The 26,050-nt window shown below is 40.7% G+C and overlaps 1 protein-coding gene across 5 annotated transcripts; it reads right to left on the bottom strand.

Annotated features, from left to right (window-relative positions):
* Positions 1–26,050, bottom strand: ANXA11 (annexin A11). 5 transcript variants are annotated; one of them, XM_075109286.1, is made up of 16 exons: positions 25,906–26,047; positions 21,767–21,858; positions 14,309–14,369; positions 13,013–13,125; positions 11,264–11,641; positions 10,650–10,737; positions 10,158–10,252; positions 9,595–9,708; positions 8,362–8,452; positions 8,165–8,244; positions 7,980–8,036; positions 6,982–7,075; positions 6,118–6,213; positions 3,450–3,508; positions 2,726–2,848; positions 1–735 (listed from the first exon to the last, which is right to left on the bottom strand). In XM_075109286.1, the coding sequence occupies exons 3-16, from the start codon at positions 14,358–14,360 to the stop codon at positions 676–678; spliced, it is 1,500 nt and encodes a 499-aa protein (XP_074965387.1). In that variant the 5' UTR covers positions 14,361–14,369; positions 21,767–21,858; positions 25,906–26,047; the 3' UTR covers positions 1–675. The 5 variants fall into 5 exon arrangements, with proteins under 5 accessions (XP_074965387.1, XP_074965389.1, XP_074965390.1 ...); XM_075109288.1 differs by having other exon boundaries at positions 21,772–21,858; positions 25,906–26,025; XM_075109289.1 differs by lacking the exon at positions 21,767–21,858 and having other exon boundaries at positions 25,906–26,050.

Below are 26,050 nucleotides of genomic sequence, written 5' to 3' on the forward strand. Positions count from 1 at the left end.
TTAGAAGATAGACAGCTTTAATTTCATAATCTCTTCTTACACAGATATATTTAAAGTACAATGCAAAAACCTTAAAACATTAACCATAGAATCTTTTCTACTGTCACTGTTACTACTGCCTTGTGACAGTTGCCCTAACAAGAATGAAATGTGGAACACACCTTCCTTAAAAGGAAGGAACACAGACCTTTACAAAACTTCTTGAAAACAGTCTTAACTAGACACAGAAACCCAAGGCTGCTCTCTCCAGCCTGGGAGTACACTAGCATGAAACCAACTTTGCATAGAATGTATCTATAAAACTTGCATTAAAACAGCACATAACGTTTACAGAAAATAAAATGTTGAATCATACAACTGTGATTTTTGTTCCATAAACCAAACATATTATTTCAGCATAATATAAGCAGAAAAGAAATAACGACCTGTCACTCATGGATTGCTGAGACTACTATACAGAATCCTGAGCACATGGCACGCAAGTACAATATTTATATTTTTTGGAATTACTTACTATTTTTGGACTGAAGAGAAAATAAATGCAATATTATATTGTAAAATGTAATGGCTTTAGGAGAAACAGGTCATTACATATTTGCTTCTGTAGAAAAAAAAGACGCTTTAAAGCAAAAACATGAGGATAGCAGCTCTTTTAAGAAAAGCTCAACACTCCATTTAGTCATTTCCACCACATAACTTGAGTAGGATTTTCCGGTAATCTCCTGAAGTATCACCCTGGAAAGAAACACAGAAAAAGAAAAGCTCAAGACTTGTGCTTTGAAATAGAGGAAAAAGAAGTGTAAGCATCCTGATCATGACATTAATGACCAGAAGAGATGAAACCAGGGCTGAAAGAAAGCAGGTATTATCATCTTAAAGAAAAAGAAAAAAAAAATTTTAAACCTGCTAATTAGAAATCAGTCTAATACAAGTACAGAGTAAAAACCACTTCTTCCATAACTGGAACCAAAAGTGTCCATAGAGAATATATGTCTTTAGTAAACTGAATTTGGTATACAGGTTCAACTACTCACCTGGGAATAGTTCAATACAAAAATCTCACTGAAAACCTCTCTTCCAGCAAAAGGTATGAAAATATGGAAAAATTAATACAGAAGTCCTTTTCCTTGCAGTCAATATGGATTTTTTCCAGGGGCAGCAAGTGAAAATTTACTCTTTATTATGTTCAAACATTTAAAAAAAATGCCCTGATACCAAAAGATCTAAGGGTTTTTTTTTTTCCCCCACAATTAAAGAACGTTTCTCATGTTGTGGGCGGTGAATGTCAGTATGGATGCACACACAAACATGCAACTAATCGCAGAAGGCCCTGCTAGCTGAGTTGTGCCTGGTGCTCTTAAAAGTAAAAAGCATTCCCTGGGAGCTGCCTGTTAACTAGTTTTGGCTGATGAGGCTTGCCCATCCTTTCCACACAACAGTTTCAGCTAGCGCATTTATCTCGTCCTCCATCGTCAGGTATGACTGAGAACTGCTTCGTCCAGATCAATATCGCAATACTGACAAAGAGACCTTCAAAGATCAGGATAATTCCTGTGCATGTCTAAAGCACAATCTACAAAATACAAAACACTCCTCTTTATATATGTGCTTAAAGGAAAGAGCAGCTGCCCACTTAAAAAAAAAAAAACCACCACAAAACCCAGAGAGAAGAATTAAGAACTTCCTTTCTGCGGATGTTTTTGGCTCTACTTTTACAGAAATAACAAGTAGAGTTTCCATGCGCTTAACTGTGCACACGCATGCCCCATGGTTACTGAAACCAAGTTTTGAGGAAGTTCAGCCCATTATACGGGTATGGCTTGTTTCTGAACAGTAAAAAGAGAAGGGCAGAGGGTGGCAAGAGACACACACCACTTACCCACCAATGTGTCGCTGCTTTTTACTCACACATTGGTGGTTGCAGGGCATGTAGCTACTGTCATAGAAGCACATCATCACTCTAGAGTTAAACACTTGGTGCATGGGCAGAAAGACCATATAGTTGTTGGCAGAAGACTCACATCAATACTTTTTGGTGCACACTATCTTTCACTACCTTTGCAGGATTCCTTCCAAAGGCCACCAAATTGCAGCCCCTCCGTGTCAACAGCAGAAGGAATAAACAGGGGCTTAACAGATTTGGCACCTTCATTACAAGGTAAATGAAAGTAGCACCGCTCACTCTCCTCCAGGTCTTATTACCCTCCCGACGGGCCAGGCATCCTCTTGACTGTTGCTGCAGCATTTAATAGCAGCAGTAGGGTGGATCACCTGCTAGAGAATCTATTTCCAAAATCTTGGACTTTCAAGAGTAAGAGGAAGCCATCTTTTAAAAGCATATTAGGAATTTTACACTCTTTCAGCACACATATGAGGTAGAACATCATTGTTACTCAGTTAGAGGACTAAGCGGTTTCTACAAGATCTATACAGACTTTGGGGAAGAGACTGGACTTAAAACCACATCTCTGAAACCCCTCTGGACAAATTTCCCTCTCTTTCCTTATCTGTTGGCTTCCTTCCCATCTCTAGCTCGTCTAGCCCCTGTGCAAAAGCAAGTGCTGTCTGTGCTCTGGCACTTCACCCTCTACTCTCCGGACAAGTGCAGCAAACCAAACACAGCCAGCTACACTCAGTACAGTTAACAGCTGTTCAGTGAAAGAATCCACATTCCACTAGAAGAAAGGATGTCACAGCAGGGAAGGAAAAAATCTCCAAGTCTTACAGTGATATCTGTGTAGAGGGATCTGCCATACATCCGTTTGTATTCTGCACGTATGTCCAGCAGGTCAACCTCGCTGCGTGACACCATGATTCGAATCAGAGTTCTGTCTTTCGTTCCTGCTCCCTGAAACAAACAAAACAACCATATGATGTATTAATAATATGTGGATTCTGGATGATACAGTGCTAGTTAAAAAAAATCATACCCCCACAAATAGCCGTTTATTAGCATAACTCCATTGACTTCAACAAGCTTGAACAGAATTTGGCCTATCATGCTTTAATAAATTAAATTCACTGGTGGGACACTAACAGTAATTTCTCTGCACAAGAACAGTTAGCAAAAAAAACAAGGGAGGGGGGTTGTCAGAGGGATGGGGGGGTCAGGAAAGTTTGGTGAGTTTAATGGTCTATTTATTTATTTCAGCTAGACCTCCCTACTTAAGAGATATCAATGAGTCTTAAGCACATTTGTGTTTTACCAGGTGAAGACTTGCTTTAAGGTACAGCTGTAAGCATCTCTGTGTTAAGTGGATCAAATTAGCTAGATTTTTCCAGCCTTTCATAATAATGACTGCATCTTGTTAGTCATCTGCCCACTGAAAAATGTAATACCTTCAGCTGAATAATTAATTCCAATGATCTCTACAAGCATTTAAAAAAAGAAAAAAAAACAAAACAAACCCCCCACACTATAAGTTTATGTATTTGTCACAGGCACCTACCTTCATAGCTTTCTGTAATCTCTCTGCAAAAAAAGCTGGTGTGTTCTTGAGGCACTTAACTGCAAAAAGAAATAGTATTACAGAAATCAGGACTTCCTCCTCAGTCAGAAACCACAGTCATTCTTTGAGCTCACCCTACATAGTCACATGCTCTAATTTTACGCAGACATACACTTGATACAATGCAGCTTCCACTCCTTCAGTTAGTCACTGAAATTACTTTCAACCCAAACAGTAGCTGCAATGAAGTTAATGAACCTACTGCACTTCACGGCTCAAAGCGAGCTTTTTCCGTCACTAGAACCAAGTAGCATGAAGCAGCCATGATGCATCTTTGAAGTCTAATGACCAGATTCTTGCTTATGAAGGGAAAGGAGGGGATGGGGAAGGGGCAGAAGGCTTGAAGGAACACATAGTTAGTGGGTGCTCCTGGCTTTTGCCTAATTTAAAGGATTTTTAGGCCATGCATCTGCAAGGTATGACAAATTCAAGTCCTGCCCTGACAAAAGTTGGGGCAGAAACCTCACGCTTATTTTAAAGTTAGTTACACACTTTTTTGTTAGCCACAATGTTCACCAGGAATCCTGAAAAATTCTTGACATGCTTATTTAGTAATGGCTGGATTTTATATTTAATTAGCACAGTTCATTAGCAATCTGAAAGAGCAAAACTGTAATCAAATTACTGTCACATTAATCAGGAGAGTGAAACTCATCAGAATTAACATCTATATATTGATCCTATGTTAGTTACAAGTAAACAATCATGCAATCTGTGGCAAACTACACAGAAAACAAACCACACCTGACATTTTATAGCACAAAAAGGTATCAAAAGCAATCACGTAAAACCAATACAGAACAAAAGGGGTAAACCTAAATACTTATTTCACAGCAGCACACATTCTATATAGGAAAAACTACTTTTCTGAATAGGAAAATGTAGATGAGAGATAGCGGTTCACCACACACAATTGTCAATGATACATATAATACAATTCAAAAACAAACGACAAATGAAATGTATGTTTCCTCATCACTGTATTTAGCTAACACAACACACTTGCACTTTAAAACGTTTGAAGATGTTATTTCAAGTTACCAGTTGTACAATCCAGAAAGCTTTAAAGAAAGCAAAATTAAATGTTTTCAATTAGCAAATTTTTTTTCCTGAAAATGAGGTTCACAGAACAAATGATGCTAACATCATTGACTGATATAGATTTGTATGTGTGTATATACGTATAAATAAAAAACCCAAACAATAATCTAGTCAATAAAGGAGTTATTCAGTGAATATTAAAGACAATTCTGGCTCAAAACACTACTGACTTGTCTGCAAGCTACAGTCCCAGTTCTGAATCTGTATCCACACGGAGACCTGCCAAGTGACTGCAAAGCTCCATGAAGTCAAAGGACTTCCAAACTCCCACAGTACAGTTTCGTTACCGAGGCAATCTTTTTCTACAAACACTGAGAAATATTTCTTTTCCCTACCTTTGGATTTCTAACAATAGTTTTTGAGGTGACAAATTCTGAATCCTGGAAAAGGTCTGCAAGTGTATCACACCAACACAGCTGGCCCCAGTTTGGGTCATTAAAAGGCCGCTATAGCGACAGCTTGGCCACGTAGAGTAAGAACAATGGTTACATAGTTCACATCAGCACAAGACAGGAGTGAAGAAAAAAAAATAAGTGAGGCTTTTAAAGTTGATTCCTATTTCACAAGATTTTGTTTGAAACCAACAATTGTTTGAGCCAAATGTCCCCTCCCATCTTGTTTGCAAGTGATGCAAAGTACATTTTTTCCTATTCATTTTGGTAGGAGGTTTTTTTTTTTTTTTTTTGGAGTTTTTCCTTTTTTGTTACATCACGTTTCTAGTCACTACCATATTCAAAACCAAAGAACAACACTTTTAAAGCAGCAGCTCTAGATGCATAGTAACTTCACAGTAATAAACAGAAAAAGAAATGAAGATGTAAAGAAGCAGTCTTGTCTAAGAGACGAGAGACAAAAGACAAGAGAGAGAAAGTCTACAATTTCATCTAGAATAAAACATTCCAAACAAAACTACTGCACAATGACTTGAGGCTTTGTCCCAACCTCATGGACACTAATGACCACCCCCCAAGGGACAACAGTAGACTTGAGGTAAGAGTCTTTACTCTTCAGAAGTACTGGAGGCACTCAAAACCAAAGATTTAACAAAGCTGTAATCACAGGAAATGTGAAAATAGAACCCCTTTGAAATCAAATTTAAGTTTTCTTTCTGCTAAAAAGAGATAGAAGTAATCAATCAGAGGGTTAATGCCTCTATTTTGCTTGATTTCCAAAGCTGTCGCAAATATTCCATTCTCACTGACTCAGCAGTTGGTACAAGTTCTCGTAACCTCTTAAAACAATGCCAAGTACAGTTAATAATTCTCTCCCCACTTTAACATGTGACATTTAAATCCTGCAGCTGCCTGAAGCAAAAGCTTCATCTGTCATTCTGAGGTGAATTAAGGACCCTGCTTTACTAACCACAAGTGACTTCAGAGAAAGCTCAACATAAAAAGCAGAAAACTGGAATTATCGCTAAGAACAACCTGAGCTGGAGTCACAGATGCCACCATCTCAGCCAGCTCTAGTGGAATACCAGGAACGGACTTGCCGAGACGACACGTACCTACTGCCAGCATGCCCTTTTCCAGGTCTCCAGACATTTCACGACATATGCTTTTTTCAATGTCCCGGTTACACATCCTCTGGTACTCGCTGAAGACTGTTAATGAACGAGGAAGATTTCAGGAGTCAGTCTCACAAAAGAGGTGGCACTGGTGCATGCTGGATGGCTTCATCTCAACTTGATACTACAGTATACTTACAGAAGTCTTAACATCTCAAAGACTAATACTATGTTATCAACCATACTGTTCCATTTACATGTCATCACACTCCTTCTAGCTTGTCTAGTTCTGTCCTTATTTGGAAAGGGCCAGACCAAAAAAACCACTGTAAGGGAAATAGTGCAAATTCTTCTAGGAAAGCTTTGGGTGTCAATAAAATTGAGAAGAAAACATTTAGGTTCTCTCTCACACACACACACACACACACACATCCCTTTCCTCTCTGTATCAGTGCCTCAATATGTAGCACATTTCAAAAGTTCTATGTAGTTACTAAAACATTCCCACCACCACTGACTGACGTAACACCTACTCACTAGCGAATGAAAGGGGAAGGGAAGGATTGCAAGCATCCCGTACACACACAAGCACGCAAAATTTAAACAATTCTAGTTTTTCAATTCTTTTATCAGAGAAACATTTGAACAAGTATGACCCTCTACCTGCCCTGATACTTAAGAAAGATTATCATAATGTGCAGCTCTTGCATGCCCTTCCCCTCAGCAGAATTCACCCTGCTTTTCACTAAGGTATCATTACGCTCATTTTACAGATGGGGAAATTCAAGCACAGAGCGGTACTGTACATTTCCATCATTACATACAACAAAATCAAGTTATTGTTTACATAGAGGACACCATTACCTGCTCTGAGGTGGGCCCTGCTTCTTGCGCACAGAATGGCATTGAATTTGGATTCATCAGTTCCTAGACGGTTCTCTCCAGCTGCATATAGCTCCTAAACACAGAAGGGAATTCACACTTCATTACTCACAAAAGCAGTCAGGCTGAAAGCTGAGCTACAGATCTGTTTCCTTACAGCCTCTCCTCCATTTATAGTTATTTCTTAGTCCACGTACTGCTGGAAAACAGGAGCAAGCAATAAATGCCAACTAGTTCTAGCCTTCCTACAATATGCTATGCTTGCGGTTTTCCTAGCTCACTGAGCCGTCACTGCTCAAACACAGGAGCTCCAGATAACTAAAGGGTGGGGAAATTGTTTAAGAAGTACCTGAAAACTGTTCTTCCTAACAGGGCTTACATCTAGCTTTTTTCCTACGCCTCTAGGTATTTTCTGGGATGTTCTCGTCTTTTGGCGAAGGCATACAATGTATAAAGCTAATTACATTACTATTTATATGACAGTAGTGTGCTGAAAGGATCCAAGGTTTTCTTTGCTCTGTGGTGAAACGGAACACACAAAAAGGAACGGGGCAAGAGTTACTAGGTCCAACTGCCTTATTTGCTGCAAAAATCCAGAGTTCCTTAAATAACAGGTAAAGGCTAATGCAGGTGTTGAGTTGATTAAAATTTAGTCCATACACTATCACCTCAAATCTCTTTGAACCACTCCCTTAAGAAGCAGCACAATGGAGTCAGCAACACCTGGAAAAGCTAGAGTTGATAGAATGAGAGATTTAAAAAACCCTACAGACTCCATTCTCAAGAGCTTCATCTCTGTAATGGAGCTACATTGCTCTAAAGCTCCGCCTGGGCTTTTCATGTCACCTCCACCCACTGAAACATAAGCACTGTATCAGAAGAAGTCACAAGGTGTCCAAAACTAAAAGCAAGCAGAAACCACACAAATTTCAGTGTATTGAGCTGTGTATACTTAGAAATGACGGCGAGTTTCTACTGACCTGCACATCTTTCTGGACAAGAGCCATGTCAACACTTGTACTTTCATCTCTGTTTCCCTGAAAGAATTTGAAAATACAAGTGTGTTACTGGGAGGCTTTTTCAAAAACCAACCCCAAGCAAAACCAAAACCTACAAACACATACCCACAAAACCCAAACTCCGAAATCCCAGGAAGTGCAAGTACCTGAGAAAGTGAAATTAAAAGCCGCTGAAAGTGTCCAGACGTGTCACTTTTTATTGCTTCCTCCAGAGTTTTCTTAAACTCTGGAAGAGAAACACAGTCATGAATCATCATACACCCCTGCTCGTTTCCTAAATTCATACTGTCAGTCAGTGATTAAGGAAGGAAGAAAATTTTGATGGAACTGTAACAAATCTAACCTGCTTTATAGACCCTGTTGAGTTCCTGAATATGCTCATTGCTGCGAGAAGCTAAGATTTCAATGAGACAATTTTCATCTGTGCCAACGCCCTAAAACAAAAGCATAAGGAGAAAACACACTCTTCAGATTCTCATCTTACTTCTACAACACCGTGTAAAAGAAACTTAATGAAATTATACAAATAGAATTCAGAACACAAAATACAATCCAGAATATTATCTTGTTATACAAGACAAAGCAAGTAGCTTAAGTGCTACTTATAACACATTTCTAAGACACAGACATGTATTAAAGATGCAAATTAAGATAATTAAAATTATGAAAACTAAATTTCATTTTAAAACGTCATCCTTCACACCAGATTGATTCATAAAATGATGACAATTTCTTCTACTGTTAAAGATTAATTTGTAAATTCTAACAGATAACTTTCACCAGCTAATAGATGGCAGCTGCAATTACAATATCACTAATGTTATTTCATCCTCTTCGCTACTTCAAAATTGCAGCTATGTAAGTACTGACTCAATAACAGAAATATATTTTTCACCTTCATTTAAACATTGTCTTGACATGTTTGACCTGTTTTTATTTTTAAAACCTAAAAGTTTATAAAATAGTCTGATCACTTTAAAGAGAAAGTACACAACACTTCCATAATATTTTAGGAAAGGTTCGGTGTGGGCTAGGAAAATACACTTTTGAGGTGGGAGAAAAGTTGATAAGAGGGTACACCCTACCCAAAATCTTTATGAACCTAGTTGTCTGAACTATTCTTGAGCACAGAGTGTAAAGTCACTGGAAACTCTAAGTTGAGCGGTCTTATCAGTTCCATCACAGCTCGAAGCAAAAACCCAGAAGCAACAGCACCCCAGGCAGTGGCTGGCTGAGGAGAGAGCTGGCTCAGTGGCTTACTCAAGACTATGTAATAAATGAACTGCAGAGACTGTTAGAAGTCGAGTTTCTGCCTTTTTTGTGGATTTATTTATTGATATATTTTTTTCTACAACACAAACCTATTAAACAGCCTTTACCTTTAACCTATGGGAATAACATTTCCCAATTTTACTGTCATGTACCTCCAAGAAACAGGGTACAGATCAGTCGAACAGTGGGTTGCATATCTGGATGAAGAAGAGGGAATGTACGTTCAAACTTTTAAGTGACTACCAAAAAGATTATCAGCTCAAATATTTCCTCTATCTTATAAATTTGTATCTCCTACACAAACCTTTATAGCCTCCTTGATTTCATAAGCATCAAACATGACAGGTGTCTTCATCATTGCTAAGATTGTCCTCTCAAAGTTACCTGATAGCTCAGACTTGAGATCCTTGATCAAATCCTAACGAGAAGTAAAAACAAAGAAAAAAATGCATAAAGACCAGAACTGAGAATTGTAAGCACCAAAATTGTGGAGTTTAATGAGAATTCTTCATGCATAAGGATCAATAATGTATCTTCAAAGTAAAGCTATTTCACTTAACAACACTAAAACCAGCATAATGCAACATGTATGTCTAGGTAATTAAGGTCCAATTAAGTAGACTGCATAGACCAAAGAGTCAAAATAACCACTGAGCAGAGAAACTGCTTTATATGTTTCATCTGAAACACTGCATGAAAAAGTGAAGAGTGAGTAAAAGCAGAACCCTAAGCAGGCTATGACTTGTAAACCATCTTCCCCTTAAACAACTTCCAATCTTTTTTCCCCAAACACTCAAGACTTTTAACTTCCAATGAAGCAATGTAGGCTCTTATTTCTTCTTCCTTGTGTTCTTATGATGCATTTACCTTTCCATAAGCTGTTTTGAAGGACAGGATGATCTGCTGCCGTTGCTTGTTTGAACGACTTCCAAGACAATCGATAATAGCCTGCTCATCGGTTCCTGTACGTGCACACAGACACCACAGAATTAGTATGCGCGTCATGTGAGAACACAGCTTTCTGCTTCCATTTGATCCTATCTCTTCTAAACCCAGCCAAAGGATGTGTGTGCCTTTAATTCATGTACAGTATCTCTTCTTGTGTATGACCACGGAACTTCAAGCTCTACTCCCAGTCACAAACACAGTGAGAATACAAACCCCCCCCCAACCCAAATATTAAACTCACGATGTTGTTTATGCCTACATAAACTTCCAACAATTCTTCTGATAACCGAGGACAACCACACACGACCTAGCCCACCCAGTACATGCCTAACAACAGAGAAAGAAAGATCAGTGCCGAATTAAAGCTGCAGTCCTACTTTTAACTGAAATGTAAATCCACAGACTGCTCACCAAAGCCCTTCATGGCCTTCCTTAAGACTTCTGCATCCTTCAGAGGGTCAAATCCCGGTGCATCGGTGATTGTGCCTCGGTTTCCAGGCTAAAATCAGACCGAGTTGAGTTGCATATTAGTGTCAATCAGTAAAAGACCGTGTTTTACTGCTCAGGAAAGATGACTGCTGTTACCAATTTTCTTTTTGTTAGAAAAGTAACAGAGACAACTCAAAAAAACCCCACCTGAAACAATTATTTCATTTCTATACCCAAATTATAAGAAAATGCAAGGTCAAGAAGGTTCACTAATATTAAATCTGCTGTCCAATTAATTAAGGCTTGATTAAACTGTATATACAACTGGCAATACTTTGTTAAGTTAGGAAATGCAAATTTAATTATATATGAATTCACACTAAATGTTTATTCTTGGATAACATGGCAAACTAGCATTTGTTTCAAGTCAAATGGGCCTATACTGCTTGCATTCAGAAAGGATCCATCTCTCTCTTTAGTCAAACTTCTTTTCATGACTTTCAAATGTTAGGGTCAGTACACTTATATACACAAATAAAATGTAAAGAAACGTATACATGGTCACATCTCAAAACAAAAGCACTAAATGCTCTTACTAGTACAGGAGAGACCATAGGTCCTGTAGTTCCTGGGTAAGAGGGCATAGAAGGATTCACAGCAGGGCCTGGTGGATAGCTTGGCATGGGCTGCTGCCCTGGGTAAGTGGCCGGTGGTTGTCCTGGATAGCCCATAGGCTGCTGCCCAGGCGGTGGTGTGGGCTGGCCCGGCGCAGCCCCACCTGGGTATGCTGGGTAAGCTGGCATTCCTGATGGTGGATTCCCTCCAGGTGGAGGATACCCTCCGTAAGAGGGCTGTTGACCTGATGGAGGTTGCCCAAAGCCACCCGGAGGGACAGGGGGATAACCCCCAGGTGCTGAAGGATACGCGCCTTGTGGTACGTTTGTCCCTCCGAAGGTTGCTGCAACGTTGGATGCCTGCAATGACAGCCAATAAAGCAAGAGATGAGAAGGTGTACAAATTACTCAGTTTAAATAACGTGCTTAATAGAGTACTAGCACCCAACCAACACAGATAGTTAGTTCGTCATCCACAAAATGACTCTGCAATCATCATGTCTTAATAGCAAGCAAGATGGAAAAAACACCTGTATTCAGCTGCCTTGCTTTACTGTAATCATCAGCTGCCATACATCAAGAAGCAGAACCAACAGACCCATACCAACCCCTGCATCCAGCATTACACACCACTCACATGGAAGGGCGCCAACAGCTACACACCTCTTACTCTAAAAACTTACACCAATTAACCCCAGCAACACAAAACTATGCTTATCCCTTCTCTGGCCATGGCTGCCTTACATGACCACAGCATCATCTGAGTGCAGGGATTTATTATGAGCAACCTCTGGCTGTTTTATGACACACCAGGTGCATTAGTAGTTTACAACTAGCAAGAGTTCCTGGACTACATTTGGAAAGACATTTGCAGAAACTGCCACCAAAGATACTCCGCTCCACATGCAGTATCATCTTCCCACGTGACACGCTCGGACCCTCTTCTACAGAGGAACCAACATTTGATGATTGTAGCGTTCTCAGAAGCTGCAGATATTGCTATGTGCACCCGAAACAGTTTGTTGCTCATTTTGACTGCTGGCTGCCAAATTACTTCATTTAATCATTGCCTCAGAAGGGCATCTATAATGCAAATGTCTCCCTACAAATTAGGCAGTTGTTGTGCAGCATAACAGATTTCTGAAGACTAAGTTGTCAGAAGTGTCACTCACTTCTACTCTATGCAAAACAGAAGAAAAAAAAGTCACATTGGAAACATCAGCATTTTCTTCAATCAATGTAAAAGGTTTTTACTGCCATCTGTTAAGGATCAGCACTTATAAGAGATAGCTGATCCCATATTCTCTTCAGGGATGAGTCATCAATACCTCAAACTGCACAACACTGTTCCTTATTCACACTGGCCAAAATCTAGGTAACAGACAAAATCCGGACTGTGTTTGCCAATGTGAACATATTAACAGTGCATAGTCAGAGCTAATAGTCTGTTCCCATAGCCCTCTGCACAGCAAAAGCCAAGTTATATTACTTTTTCGTCCATGACTTTTGAAGTTAGGTTCTTAAATCAACTTTTAACTAGTGGTCTACTTTCCTAAAATAAGGAATTGCTTGCAGTAACCATTTTCTTCAATAAATTATATTGAATGCCCAACACCTAAACAGACCAGACAAAGGCACAGAACTCAAGCGATAAACTTCTTGGTGGCAATGCCAGAAACACATCTTTGTGCTTAAGTCACAGTAAAAGACATTAATTGAAAGGAAACTCACCATTCCAGCCATGTAGTTGGGATTGAACTGACTGGCATAGCCAGCCACATTTTCTAGACCAATTGGAGGTGGATTTGAAGGTGGATAGGCAGCACCACCCCAAGGACTGCTACCTGAAATCAAACACAGCTGTGCTGAAACAAGAAACTACACGTTTTTAAAATTATTCCTTACCTCTTATATTTCTAATGTAATGTCTGTTCAGCACTAACAGTTTGGGAGAAGGAAAAATCAGCTGAAGAAGTGCAGGATAGCAGTGCAATTATGATATAAAGAGAAGCCTCACTCGATATTTCTAATCACAATAGTTATCGCTGAATCCCCAAGTTCTCATTTAAAACAACTCTAAACATACTTGAAGGTTAACACTCAAGAGCTAATACTGTAAACACTGCATTTTGACTAGAGAGTAGATTCTCTTAAACTACAAAGTTGTCTGGGTATTCCAATAGGAAGATATTAATTCCTTTTAGGCTGCTAATTTGAGAGATGTCTACAGAGCATGATACGGTACATTCACGGATACCCAAGTCAAAAAACGTGGCTGCACACAGCAGCGCAGTCTTCTCCGCACAGCAGCCTAACTACGCCAGAATATTCCGCTGAGGAGTAGGATTTTTTCCGCCCCAGGCCAGTTTGGCTTCTCACTGTATGCTGCTTCCCTTTCTAGAGTTAGCTTGCCTAACTCCACATTTGTCCATACCCATATGACTCCAGTCCTTTCTTTCTGTCAACAATACTAACAGCTGAAAAGTTCATTACCAACAACTATAAAGTTCACCCTGATATTAATCAGTAGTTAGATATTTCATCCACTTCATATTATTAGAATCAATATCCTTTTAAACAGCCCTCTCCTTTCCATATACAACCGTCTGCCTGAGAATAGTGAATTAGGGAAAATGTCATAATTAAGGCTCTAGTTTTTTGTGGGATATGGTTTTTAATTGCGTGACTGATTTCTTCCCATACTCATTTTTCTCACCACCTGCCTTCAAGACTCAGTGCCGACAGGACACTGTTCCTTGACATTTGTTGATTTTGGTCAAATTACGACCATACCCTAGTGCCGTGTGCTTCGTTTGACATGAATGAAACTGGGCCTCATATGAACACATGGCAGACCACTCGTGTTACATAAATCAGAATCCCCAGCCAAGATAAAATAGGACTTAAGTAAGCACAGAAAACGAGTCAAGAAAACCCGCAGCAGTCTTGTTCTTCATCCATGCCACCCTTCCACTCCAGATAAGACCACCACTGCCATTTAAAGTTTACTGCATCTAAATGACTTACCTGGGGCTGCTGGTGGATATCCACCCGCTGGGGGATAGCCAGGGTAACTCATTGCAGAGATCTGAAAAGGATGTGTGACACAGTTATTTTCTGTAATGCTTCCCTAATTACACCACATAAAACTAACAGGCAACATGTTTGCAGTAGCCAGTTATCGAAGTTTGGACATAAACTGCACAAGTTGCACAGGCTCTTCCCTGGAAAACCTCTTCCCATTTCCTTTTGCTGGACCAATAAACATGTTCAGATAACTAAGCGGTTGTAGAGTTACTCCTCAGACTATTTTTCTTACTCATTTCAGTTACTTACTGCTCGCATTATGTTGTTAAGGATGTATTACTTGAAAATACTTACTTTACTGGGCTACTTAAGTCTCAAGAAATTTGTGACCTACACAGAATAGTCTTATTAATCAAGAATAGAAAAATCACCTGACAAACAAGCCACAACTTCAAATTAATAACTCTATGAGAAGTGTTAGAAGGCATTTAAAATGCAAATGCCTGCAAAAGTGCAAGGTCAGAGTATGAAGCAGATGGGGGACACTTCACACTTACAGCACTCCCATAAAATAGGGTTTACTGAAAGGATAAGATCCCTAGAAGGAATTTGATCTCCCGAAGTTGACAGTGCCTCTGTCAGCACAGAAGTGCACAAAGTCATTAGCTGTCCAAAACAGAAGTGGAGGTCAAAAAGGAAGAACTAAATGAAGGTCAAAACAAAAATTGTTTTCCAGAACACAGAAAGCCTTATTTTAAACAGAACAACTATCAGGAAGAATGGTAAAAGTAACTCAGGGAGCCCGTTTCAGATGAAGAAAATATCCACAATCAGCCTTACCTTTCTCAAGGTTATTTTTAGCGGCAATTCCCAGTCTATTCCCAATCTGCTGTGCAAACAGCATCCTTTTCCTTTCTTTCTCCTTTTCCTCCTAAAGCACTACCTTTTGCACCAGACTTGTTTTGCTGTGTTTTAGATTTCAACTGTGGAAATTTGTTTTGGGGTTGGGTTGGGGGGATGCTGTTTTTGTGGGATTGCTTTTGTTTTGCAAAATCATTTCCCTTTCAGGTTTGCATGGCTCTTTTGCATAGCAACAGTGGAATGGAAAAACACCTTTTTAAAAATACAATTAGGAAATCTTCAGTTTTTTTAAAAGCTATCTGGACTTCATGCTGCATGCACTTATTTAAGTTTAAAGACAGAGAAATTAACTAATAGAAATTGCAATCGACAGAGCAGACTAAAAGTTATAACCCTACCTTACTTCTACTCCAGTATGTAAAGTGTCTAAAAGATTCCATAACTAAGTGAACGCAGTTTCGCTGCATTAGAAAAAGCCTCTTTACCAGTAAATCTATAAGGGATGCCTTTAACTGGACATTATTCCCGTGCATGCAAATTGAAGCACTGTCCTCCTATTTGTCCCACACATGAGGAGACCAAGCAGGATGCATGGCTGGGAAGCTTGCTGACATTTGACAGAACCAGGCTTTAAATCAGTAAACTGTCAATCGCAAATGGCCACATTTCAACCTCAGGAAAGGTCCTGGGAAGTCAAAACCACCCACAACCATCATGGCCTAACTCTGCATATTCAATTGGAAGAACAGGCTATGGATTAGCTAACATGACACCGTTCACAACCAGATTATACCTGAAGGGAAAAGCTCAGAGAAATTTTCACATTCTATCAGATGCTTACAAGATGCTGTCCGTAACATGGTAAATGTTTTTCCCACGCTTCCTTCAGCCTTGGTTTCAAATGAGAGCTTCACTGCAGCACTAAGAGCTTTGGATTAACTTAAATATCAAGGTTGTTGCTAGCATTTCTTTTACTGCCTCCACACAAAGCAAATGACATTTCACAAGGCCACATTAAGAAAAACCTAAATGTTCAAAGAGGTTCCAGAGCAGATTCTTGAAAGTTCAAAATAATGCCACTACCTACAAAATAGTCCTTCTCCTACTTGAGAGTTTGCTCTAAGTAGCAGCATCCTTTATCAGATCAACTCCTACAGCTGAAAACACAGCAAGCTTTTGATTATACATGCACTTCTCTATGTAATTTTTCATTTCATATGCAAACACAGCACATAAAACCAACAGCACCAAATGCGGCATACAAGACAATTACTGCGCACCATGCACAAGGGAGTGCAAACTCCATACACAGCAGTCATCAGGGAGAGCAAGTTTGTTTTTCCAGGAGCGCCCAATGCATACCCTACATTAAGATTTGTTTCCTACCCATGTCCACTTTTTAATGCTAAAGCTAAATCTTGGGAAAAAGTCTCTGATGGCCAGCCCTCCAGTTCAGCAAAATAACACATTTTTACTTTTGAATATTCACTGATGCTAAATACTAACATAAAGAGCATAAAGGTATCGAGCAGCTACCTGGAATCTTTTTCAATGCTTTAGAGAAACAATATTGCAGCCTGACCATCTTCAAAATGCCACTGCACTTCACAGCAACTTTACAGAACCTTATAAAGCCAAACACTTTAATGAAGGAGACACAAACTCAGGTTATAAACCCCATCCAAATAGCGCTTGCAAGATATTTTTCTCCCAATGGAATCATAACTGCCGAAGGCAATGTCTTCTGTTTCCCGTATGAGGACTGATAAGCCCCCAAGCTTATGAGTCCAAAAAGCAAAAACTCAAGATTTGTGATTAGAGCTGAAAGCAAAACATGTATCCTCCTCTGCTGGAAAAAGAGCAGGCAGCTTCCTCCCTCCTGGCGCTTCGCCATGTTCCTTGCAGCCTACACGGGCGTGTTGGATTGCTGGAGGGAGCTGCCAGGCCCCAGCCACACGTTGGGGGGGTGCGCACGGCGGCAGGGGAGCAGCACAGCCCACTGCCCACGCTGCCAGCTCCGCTCCACTGCTGCCTGCGGGCAGGTATGCGTGCGCAGGACCAGGGAGAGGCCAGCAAAAAACAAAAAAAAGCATCAAGGGAAGGCAGCTTGGCACTTCAGAGCCTCACTACACCAGTAACTGGCATTATGTAATAAAACAAAAAATAAAACAGAACATAAAAAAGGAACAATTATTACTCAAGTCACTCAAAAAAACCAAAAATCCCACAACCCAGACTCTTAGCCTGCAAGATGCCCATTTGTCAACATGTATATTTTTGATACACAAATTATTACGGACTTGAAATTATTTTCTTTCCCTTGATGTGCAACCATATTTATTGATTTATTCATTTATTTTTAGCTTCATGTGTAAATCTAATAATGACAGGACGCTCCAAAAAGAATTATAAGATGCCTTTTCAATAAAGCTTTAAGTAGAAATTTAAGGCAAAAAAGCTTGCTTTTTCTTCCTCGTAGAGGGTGGGGAGCAATGGGATAGGCGTCGTTTCTCTTAGCGGGGTTGTTTGCTTGCTTTTAATCCCATGCAGAACATTCCTTTCAAATAGAAAAAAAAATATCAGAAGAGCCTTTTAGCAACTAAAGCTGAGGTTGAGAAATAATGGCTAACTTCATTAGCAATCTGAAAAAAATGTTACTATATACAAAAATGTTCCACTTGCTTCTTTAAAACACTGCATTTATCTGGGACTTTTCCAAGGGGAAATTTTCCCACTGGTCTGATTCCAGGCAAACTAGATCCACAAAGGCACCAACTCCTCATGGTCAAAAACCTCCCTGATCACCACCTTTTCCATACTTCATCGAGTCTCTGTTGGCCACTCCTCTAACTTAGCAAATATTTACCCCTCTAACTTAACTTTCCCAACCATTCCCACAACCTTCTCTACTTTTCATCCTCTAGCCCATCTTCCCAAATTTCTTCTGCTACATCCACATCATCTTACTAAAATTGTTAGTGACGAGCAGCACTTGCCTGCTGACAGCAGAGCAGTGACATAGGCCAGGGAACAGAAGATGCAGAAGTCCGCCCTGCTACACAAACACTGTGTGGGAGGATACAGGAACAGCAAGGTCTGTGTTTGCTCAGCCATAAAAGAAGTAGTGCGTAAAAGGAGGAAAAAAATCCAAACAAGCAAACCACACAGAGAAAGAGGGAGTGCCTTGAAGAAAATACAGACCAAATAGTGTTAAGGTCCTCCCTCCATTTCCAGTATTCACCCTGGAGGTCCACCCCAAGCCTCTAAATAAAGGTCTGAGGTTTTACTCCCACAGTGGCTGTTGCTATGTTGCTTCACTTTGCAAGCCACGAACTGGCCAGGCTCTTAAGCATTTTCCTGCCACTTTGGCAAAGCTAAGAGGAAACAGACCTGTTCATAACAGATTAAATCTGTGATATACTTTCAAAGGGAATCTTGAAAATACACTCCTCTAAGCCACACCACAGCAGAAAAGGACTACAACTGGAGATATCTGTATTGAAAATACAAATGGCACAATGATGGCAGAAATAAAGAATAAAGACAAGTGTGCCAGAAAACTTGTTTCAAGGTGCAGTAGAGGTAAGCTCAGCAAGTACATTCATGCCCATTCCTGGAATTTATTTAGTGGCTACTGTTCAGGCTCCAGCTATGCCAAGGTCCAATAAATTGAGGTCAAAAAAGGATTAAAAGACCATGACCTATATGTGTTCAAAATAATTTGTTTAATTATGCCCATTTCCCAGGGAACAGAGTGAAGTTAAACACTTGGCCTTTACTTCTCCAAGTTAATTACCAGGATGTAGTACAAAAGGCTGCCTAAAGCTATGAATTACAGAACCCGCTCTGACACTGATCCCTGATTGTGAAACCAGCAGAAGAGAATTTATCACCTCACAACATGCTGTGGATTTTCATCAGAGGTGAACTGAGGCATCCACCACTGTGCTTTTGCAAGACAAGGACAAGCCACAGTCAGCATCATAGTAGCTGCTATTCTACCAGCCTGAGCAAGATTTATCTTTGACTTACACACTGCAGCACAGAGGTTGTTCCCTCCTATACCAGGTGCAATATTCCTCATCCTGTCAGACAAAAAGCCTTAAGATTTGGGTTTCCATTAAGTCATCTGTGTATGTGACCCCTACCTAGTGTTCCTTTCACTACGAAAAAACGGATTTAGCAGAATGGGTTCCCCTTCCAATAGGGCTTAAAGTAGCTGAGCTCATGCCAGCCAAAACTCAGGAAACCTCTTTTACACAGAGCTTAGTGCTCATAGTTTGCCTTTAGGAACCTTTACTGGTCTTTATTCAAAAAAGTATATTTAAAGAGTACTAACACATCATCCATTTCCTACAAAAAGATGTTTCCTTAAAAAAAACACAAAACGTAGCCCACAGTTCTGAACAGATAGCAAAACAGAAACAAATTCAAATAAGGCGGCTTTTTGAAACCATCTCTTTGAACTGCTTGATAGCATTACAAGTCAGGAGCACTGCCAGTTTTGATGATCCTTCTAATTCAATATCATCATTATTACAGAAAAACTTTTTTAGAAGATCACCTAGCATTGTTTGACCTGCATCAGAAAGGTAGCACTGACAAGCCTTACTCAAAATAAGGTAGAGCAGAAGAAAGATGCTACCTCCAAAGAACAGCTGAATGGGAAGATGGACCCGTAAGCCACAACTGGGCTGTAAAAATGTTAAATAGGAACAGTCATTTAACTGTTACTTTTCAGTGGCAGAAGGATAAACCATGATGTTACAGCCGTACCACTACAGGAGGTGATAGTGCCATGGCTCCTAGCCAAAAGTGCAAATATTTGCACCCCAATTCTCAAACCTCTAGCAATGAGAAGTTAAGTTTTAAGACCACTGCTCATAATTTAAATTACATATAAGATTAGCCCACTTCAAATATTTTATACTTGAAGAGTAATTTGACCAGTGTTAAACACCCCACACAGAGAAAGGCATGAGAATATATGACCAAATTAAGATTCTCCAAGGTAGTGAAACAACTGCTTTGATGGTACCTGCACCAGTACAAACTTTGTATTTCATAGAATAACTTGTTAGAAGGGACCTCTGAGAGCATCTAGGCCAGAAGGAATTTCCAAGATGACTCACTTTGACCTACAAGTAGCACCTTTTGTTGCTTGTTTTTATTGGCTGGTGAGAAAACAAAACAAAGATGACACCACATTCAACTAATACCTCAGAAGCCTGCAAAGGAGCATTCCGATGTAACAGGCAACTCGACCCCTTCACAACAAAGCTCCAATAACCAGTCCCCCTTGTCTCCTTTATGAGCTTGAGCGTACTCTCCTCTCACCGGGACACGTCCTCGACAACTCACGACCCACATCTTTCACAGAGGGTGAAAAGTGGAAAGGGAAAGTAGGCCAACCCTATATTCTAGCTGCCAGCAGAACCGGGCCTGCCGGAGTCAGCAATGTAACACCACTCACCAGCGCTGAACCACAGAGGTGGCAAGTGGTCAAACAGGAAAAAGACCATACTTCTGTGCTTGGTTTTACGGGCCTTTGTCTTAGGGGTCCGACCAGCAGGCAACAGGGGAGAGGGAAAATGATAGTATAATGTTACCACTCAGTGGCAGCAGTTCATCATCATGAAGATCCTGCTTCTGCAGCTAAACACTTACACCCCCAGTATACGGTTTCATTCAGCATCTGTGACTTTTCTGGGAAGATCACAGACCTCTCTGGGTTCACGTATTAGTCCCTACATGTAACTCAAGGCATCAAAACCCAGAGAACTTATTTAGCTGAGCTGCATGGACTCTCGAGATCCATGTGCAGCAGGAACATGAGTTAATGCCAGGAAGCCAACTTCATTTTGGCGTCCTACTCTGCCCTGATCCGAGCATTTCTTCTGTAGCACTCTCTTGCAATGTTCCCTTTGGAATATTTACAATAGAGACAGTCAAAACATATACGACAACACAGATAAAGACACTTTCCTAACAACACAACAAGCAAGAAATAATACCAAAACAAGTTTATGAGATGTTTGAAGGATTAATACAATGAGGTGGTTCTACTGCAAACTCATAACTTGTCATATGAAACAATTTGTTGTAAAAAACAGTCATGCTATAAATAGTCTGAATTATGTTCTCAGCTGACTAATGCCTCAGGGATTTATACTCATCTATTTTAAGTTCTACCATGCAAGAAAAAATTTTTATATCATCAGTGAGAGTCAGGATAGGTAAATACCGATTACTCCGTTTCACAACGTACACTGTGTGGGAAATCCTACAGAACTAAAGCAATAGTGTAACATTCAGTACTCTAAATCAGTTACTAGAAAAACACCTAATTGTTCATTTCACACCACCAAATATTTATTAGCTGCTGTGAACCGCAAAGCCAGGGAGTGGCCTGGCTGCGAAAGCGGAAGGCTCCAGCACTCCCCAGCCCTGCGAGGCAACAGGAACAAAGGGAAGACGAAAGTTTTCCATTAGGTCCCTCTGCCAGTACTTCCTTTATTTACATTGTTTGGGCTGCAGAATAAGCCAAATAACACCATGCTGTTCCAGTGACAACCCCCCAAAGAAATGCACACTTACAGAACCTTAGTTCAAAGCTGTACAGACACACTCTACACTGCGCACCAAACGTCTGTGCTCTGCACCGGTCTGACAGCCTTGGGACTCCCCAGCTGGAAAAAAGGTAAATATGAGCTTGCAAATACATTAACTTTTTCTTAAAGGTGATGGCTTTCATGCTCTCTAGGCACTGAAGGGCTTCAGCACATAGCTCTTCAGGAACACTAGGAGCTATTACTCATCTGTGAGCAAATGGGCACGCTTTGTTCATTCCTGACTGTAAATAAATACTGACTTTCAGCTGATCAATTACTTCTTTACAGGAATTGACTTATTCAGGAAAGAACCAATTCAGTATAGTAAACCAGAGAGCCAGGTATTTCACAACAACCATAAACAAGCAAGGTTAACAGAAAGCACGACTATAGCCTTCAAATACAGTCTGCATGTGGGATGAGCAAACTTTAGTCCTTAAAGCTTATTACTGAAAAAGAAGAGTTTTTTCCCCCTAAATCCTAACATTTGTGAAATACATTTATTCTCCTAGCTAGTGGAAAACTAAGTATTTTCAAAGCACTGCCAAATGCAGCCCATAACCACTTATTTAGACTATAAATAAGTGCAATGTTTATAGAATGACTGCGATTTTCCAAACTTAAAATTGTTCTCTCTAGCAACAACAAAAGGGATAGTCACACTGTCTGCTTTAGGCAACTTAAACACCTAATTTAGAGCAACTTTCTAGGCCAAAGGTAGAAGTCTAACATGCTTTTTTACCCAAGCAAGAGGTCTTTGGGTATGTGAATTAGATACATAAACAAATCCCAGCAAGTATAGCTTCACATGCATATTGACTGAATGGCTATAGTAAGTTTTAGTGCAAACAGAGGCCTTAAGAAGATTTAAAACTCATTTGGATCTTTAATATAGGATTAATTTTGTTGACAGTTCTGCTAGGAACTGGGATCCAAGAGCCTGAATCAGAGGCCCACCTCTCCTAATGAGGAAATGAATACTAATTAATGGCTCCAAAGAAGGTAGGAAACTGTGAAGTGCTTCCTCAAGACAACAGCTGAGCTAAAGCTAGGACAGAGGGACCCATCAGTGACAATTTCCCAATGCCCTCAAAAAATAAACCACCCATACTTTGCAGTTAAAAAAAAAGGCTTTTAGCCTTCCCTGTTACCAAATAAGACAGTATCTTCTCTCTCAAACAGACAACACACAAGGAAAAAAAGGAGGCAATGTCTGGAAAGGACTTCTTTCCATTTCTTTGTATATCTTAGCAAATAATATTACTAGCGATCGGAGAGCACACTGATGCTCTGCACTGTACAGGGAACAGCCAGGCAGCGGGTCTGTGCGGGTTGTGTTTGCTTCTGAAAAACACACATGAATCCTATTCAGTCTAAATTCATACAATCTAACAACTAGCACTGGCCCACACTCAGCATCTGTAACAGCTGAATAGGATGGATACAGTCACACACACAGAAAAAACCCAGCTGCTAAGGACAGGCAGGATTGGCAGCCTGGTCATCAGAAGCACATAAACTCTCTCTTAGAAGGACACCAGCGAGTCCCCACTCTGACCGTAACTGACTCCAGGCTTGCCCCAGCCAGGGTCTAACCTCTTATCAGGATTCTGTAGCAAGCTCTCATAAAATCTTGAGCAAACAGAGAGCAACAATAGAAGTAATACACCGTCAACGTTTGCTGCTGCCCTTTGGCTTACTCACCTACCACTTGTGGTACTGCATTACATTCTTCCCAGCTTGGGGAAGTGCCTGAAGGAAACTCAGCATTTACATCAAACACACCTGCTTTCAAATAAGCCCTCAACAGCAAAAGCAAAGGGGCAACCTCAGCTTCGGTGCACGATAGCAACTTGAGTTTCAAATGGGTGAAAGTGTTGCTCACAGGAGCGTAAACATGCAGCCTTTTCTTTTTTTCTTCTTTTTTTTTTAAAAAAAAAAAAGGCTTTTGCTACCTTCTTCAAAAGCAACCCAAAACACAGGTCACTACAATGCAGCTGACAAGCCTCCATCCTTATTTCCAATAGTTTCTGTAATACAGTTTAAAAATATACCCAAACAGACACGTTTCAAGGTCGCAGACATAAATGATGAAATAAAAGAAATTACATTCGTGCTGTTACTCAGTTGTATACTCAATTCAAGGGAAGCCTCCAACTGCAATCTGAAACTGACAAGAGAAGTTTCTATGGATGATTACACAGAGCCTTAGCTAAAAATAAATTCCTTTTAATTTGTTAAAAACCCCTGCTATTTCTGCAGCCACCACTAAACCACCTGCTCTTTTTGACCACATCTCTGCTTTAACTCCAGCTTCCTTTTTTTATCCCTAGATCACTACCACAGAACTAAGACAGGCTCTATCTTAGCGCTGATTAATGCAATGTTATTGAACAGACCCTCTGGACGCTCCATCTTCTGAAACTTGCCAGAGGTCCAGGAAACAGCAGCTCCTGTAGCCTTCAAACCAGACAGACTTCTTGGCTTGACTTTGTGCAGCAGATCAGATTATGCGTTTTAAATTATTATCTAACATTACAGGCTTTACAATATTTTTTCTTTAATATACTCTATTGACTACATAAATACCTCCATAAAATAGCTCCCTACAGCTGTGGGATGTGACTAGCCTTAGTCTACTAATTTAGACTTTTAGTTTAAATGTGACTTTAGTCATTAGTAACTTTTAGTGACTTCTGTCACTTCACAGAATTTCCAGTCTGACAATTCAAAACTTCTGGGGACTACAGAGAACAGGCTAAAGAAGAGATATAGCACAGGAACGAGTGCGACAACCGCTCCAGAAATTCCAAGTCCAGATTCACAAAGATATTTTGGCTCCTAACTCTATACTGAGGTCAGGCAAGAGAAAAGTACATAAGTGTCATTGTTGACATAGACATAAAAACATTAGGCCCTTCACAATCTTGCTGAATCTGTATTATATATGGTACGTTGTATTATACATGGTGCTTTGGGGGCGGGGGGTGGAAGACGTCACAAAAGTAGCTACAGAGGCACTTCCAGGAAGCAAAAATTCAGCAGAAACGCAGCAGGGACTGGGCCACAGGCAAAACGGGAAGCAAAGCCTAGTGCAAGTTATCTGCTGCATCAGTGGGAGGAGAGTGGTCCACATGATTCTTACAGCAGTTCTAAAACAGGCAATTATAGAAATAACCAAGCTGTGGGGAAAGCAACCACGCACGCAAATTTTATAGCAGCCACACGCTAGCACCGGTTTTGTACCAGTTCTGACATGCTGTACGTGCTCCAGTTGAGCACTGACTCACTGAACAGAAAATACTGCGTGCCGGGGGGTGTCAGGGCATGGACCCCCGCCTCCTACAGCAGCCAGGCTTTTAGATGCATGAAAACCTGCCCGTTAGCTCCTTCATCAAAGCACGCTGCACCGGCACTTCTTCCTCTCCTCAGCCTGTTTTATGCCCACACCTTCACCTCAGCCTCTCTGCACCAATGCAGCTGTCCCCATTTTTGGCTGAGCTGCTTTCCGTGCTTCTGCCACTCCCTCCATAACATTTCTCCCTCATCTGTTCCTCCTTATCAGGAATAGGCTTCCAGGGACTACCATTAACCTGATAAACGAGGAAAAAAAATACCTCAAGAAAATACTCCCCACTGCCCAGCTTTGCTTCTCCAGAAACAGAATGGGGACAGGGAAGAACTTTTCTGAATACCGAGATGTTTATGCTGTTTCCTGTCTGACACATAGTTACGTGTTTTCTGTCTGACACAAGATATAGCAAGGGGTTAACAGTTTCTGTTTTAACACGCTTTTAGCACACATAGCATAAGAAAAAGTAAAGCACGCTACAAGCAGCTTGTAGAAAAGGATGTTTGGTAAAAACAAGCGTTGTGTAACGGCTCTGACAAGACTACCCTCTTAGGCTTCTTTCTCCTGTTAACCACACACACCAAAACCAAGAGCTCAAGATAAGCTGAAAACAGAGGCGAAGTACCGGCCTGCAAGAGCAAAACGCTCATTTTCCTTCGAAACCACCCCATTTGCGTAAAACAAGAGCAGGTTTCTACGAAGTGTGGAGTCGCTGCGAGCCCCAACGACCCCGCCTGTCACCCGGGTGCGCCGCGGCGCCCCGCGGCACTCACCGTCCCGTCCCGTCCCGTCCCGCCGCAGGGGTCGCTCCTACCGCGGGTCCCCGGTGGCCGCTGCCGCCCCTCCTCACGGCTCGGTGGCGCTGGGAGGCGAGGGCGGTGGCAGGAGGAGGAGCCGCCCGCCCCGCCCCGCCGCGAG

Source organism: Phalacrocorax aristotelis, chromosome 14 (assembly GCF_949628215.1).
Source record: "Phalacrocorax aristotelis chromosome 14, bGulAri2.1, whole genome shotgun sequence".
In the NCBI taxonomy this organism is placed as follows: domain Eukaryota; kingdom Metazoa; phylum Chordata; class Aves; order Suliformes; family Phalacrocoracidae; genus Phalacrocorax; species Phalacrocorax aristotelis.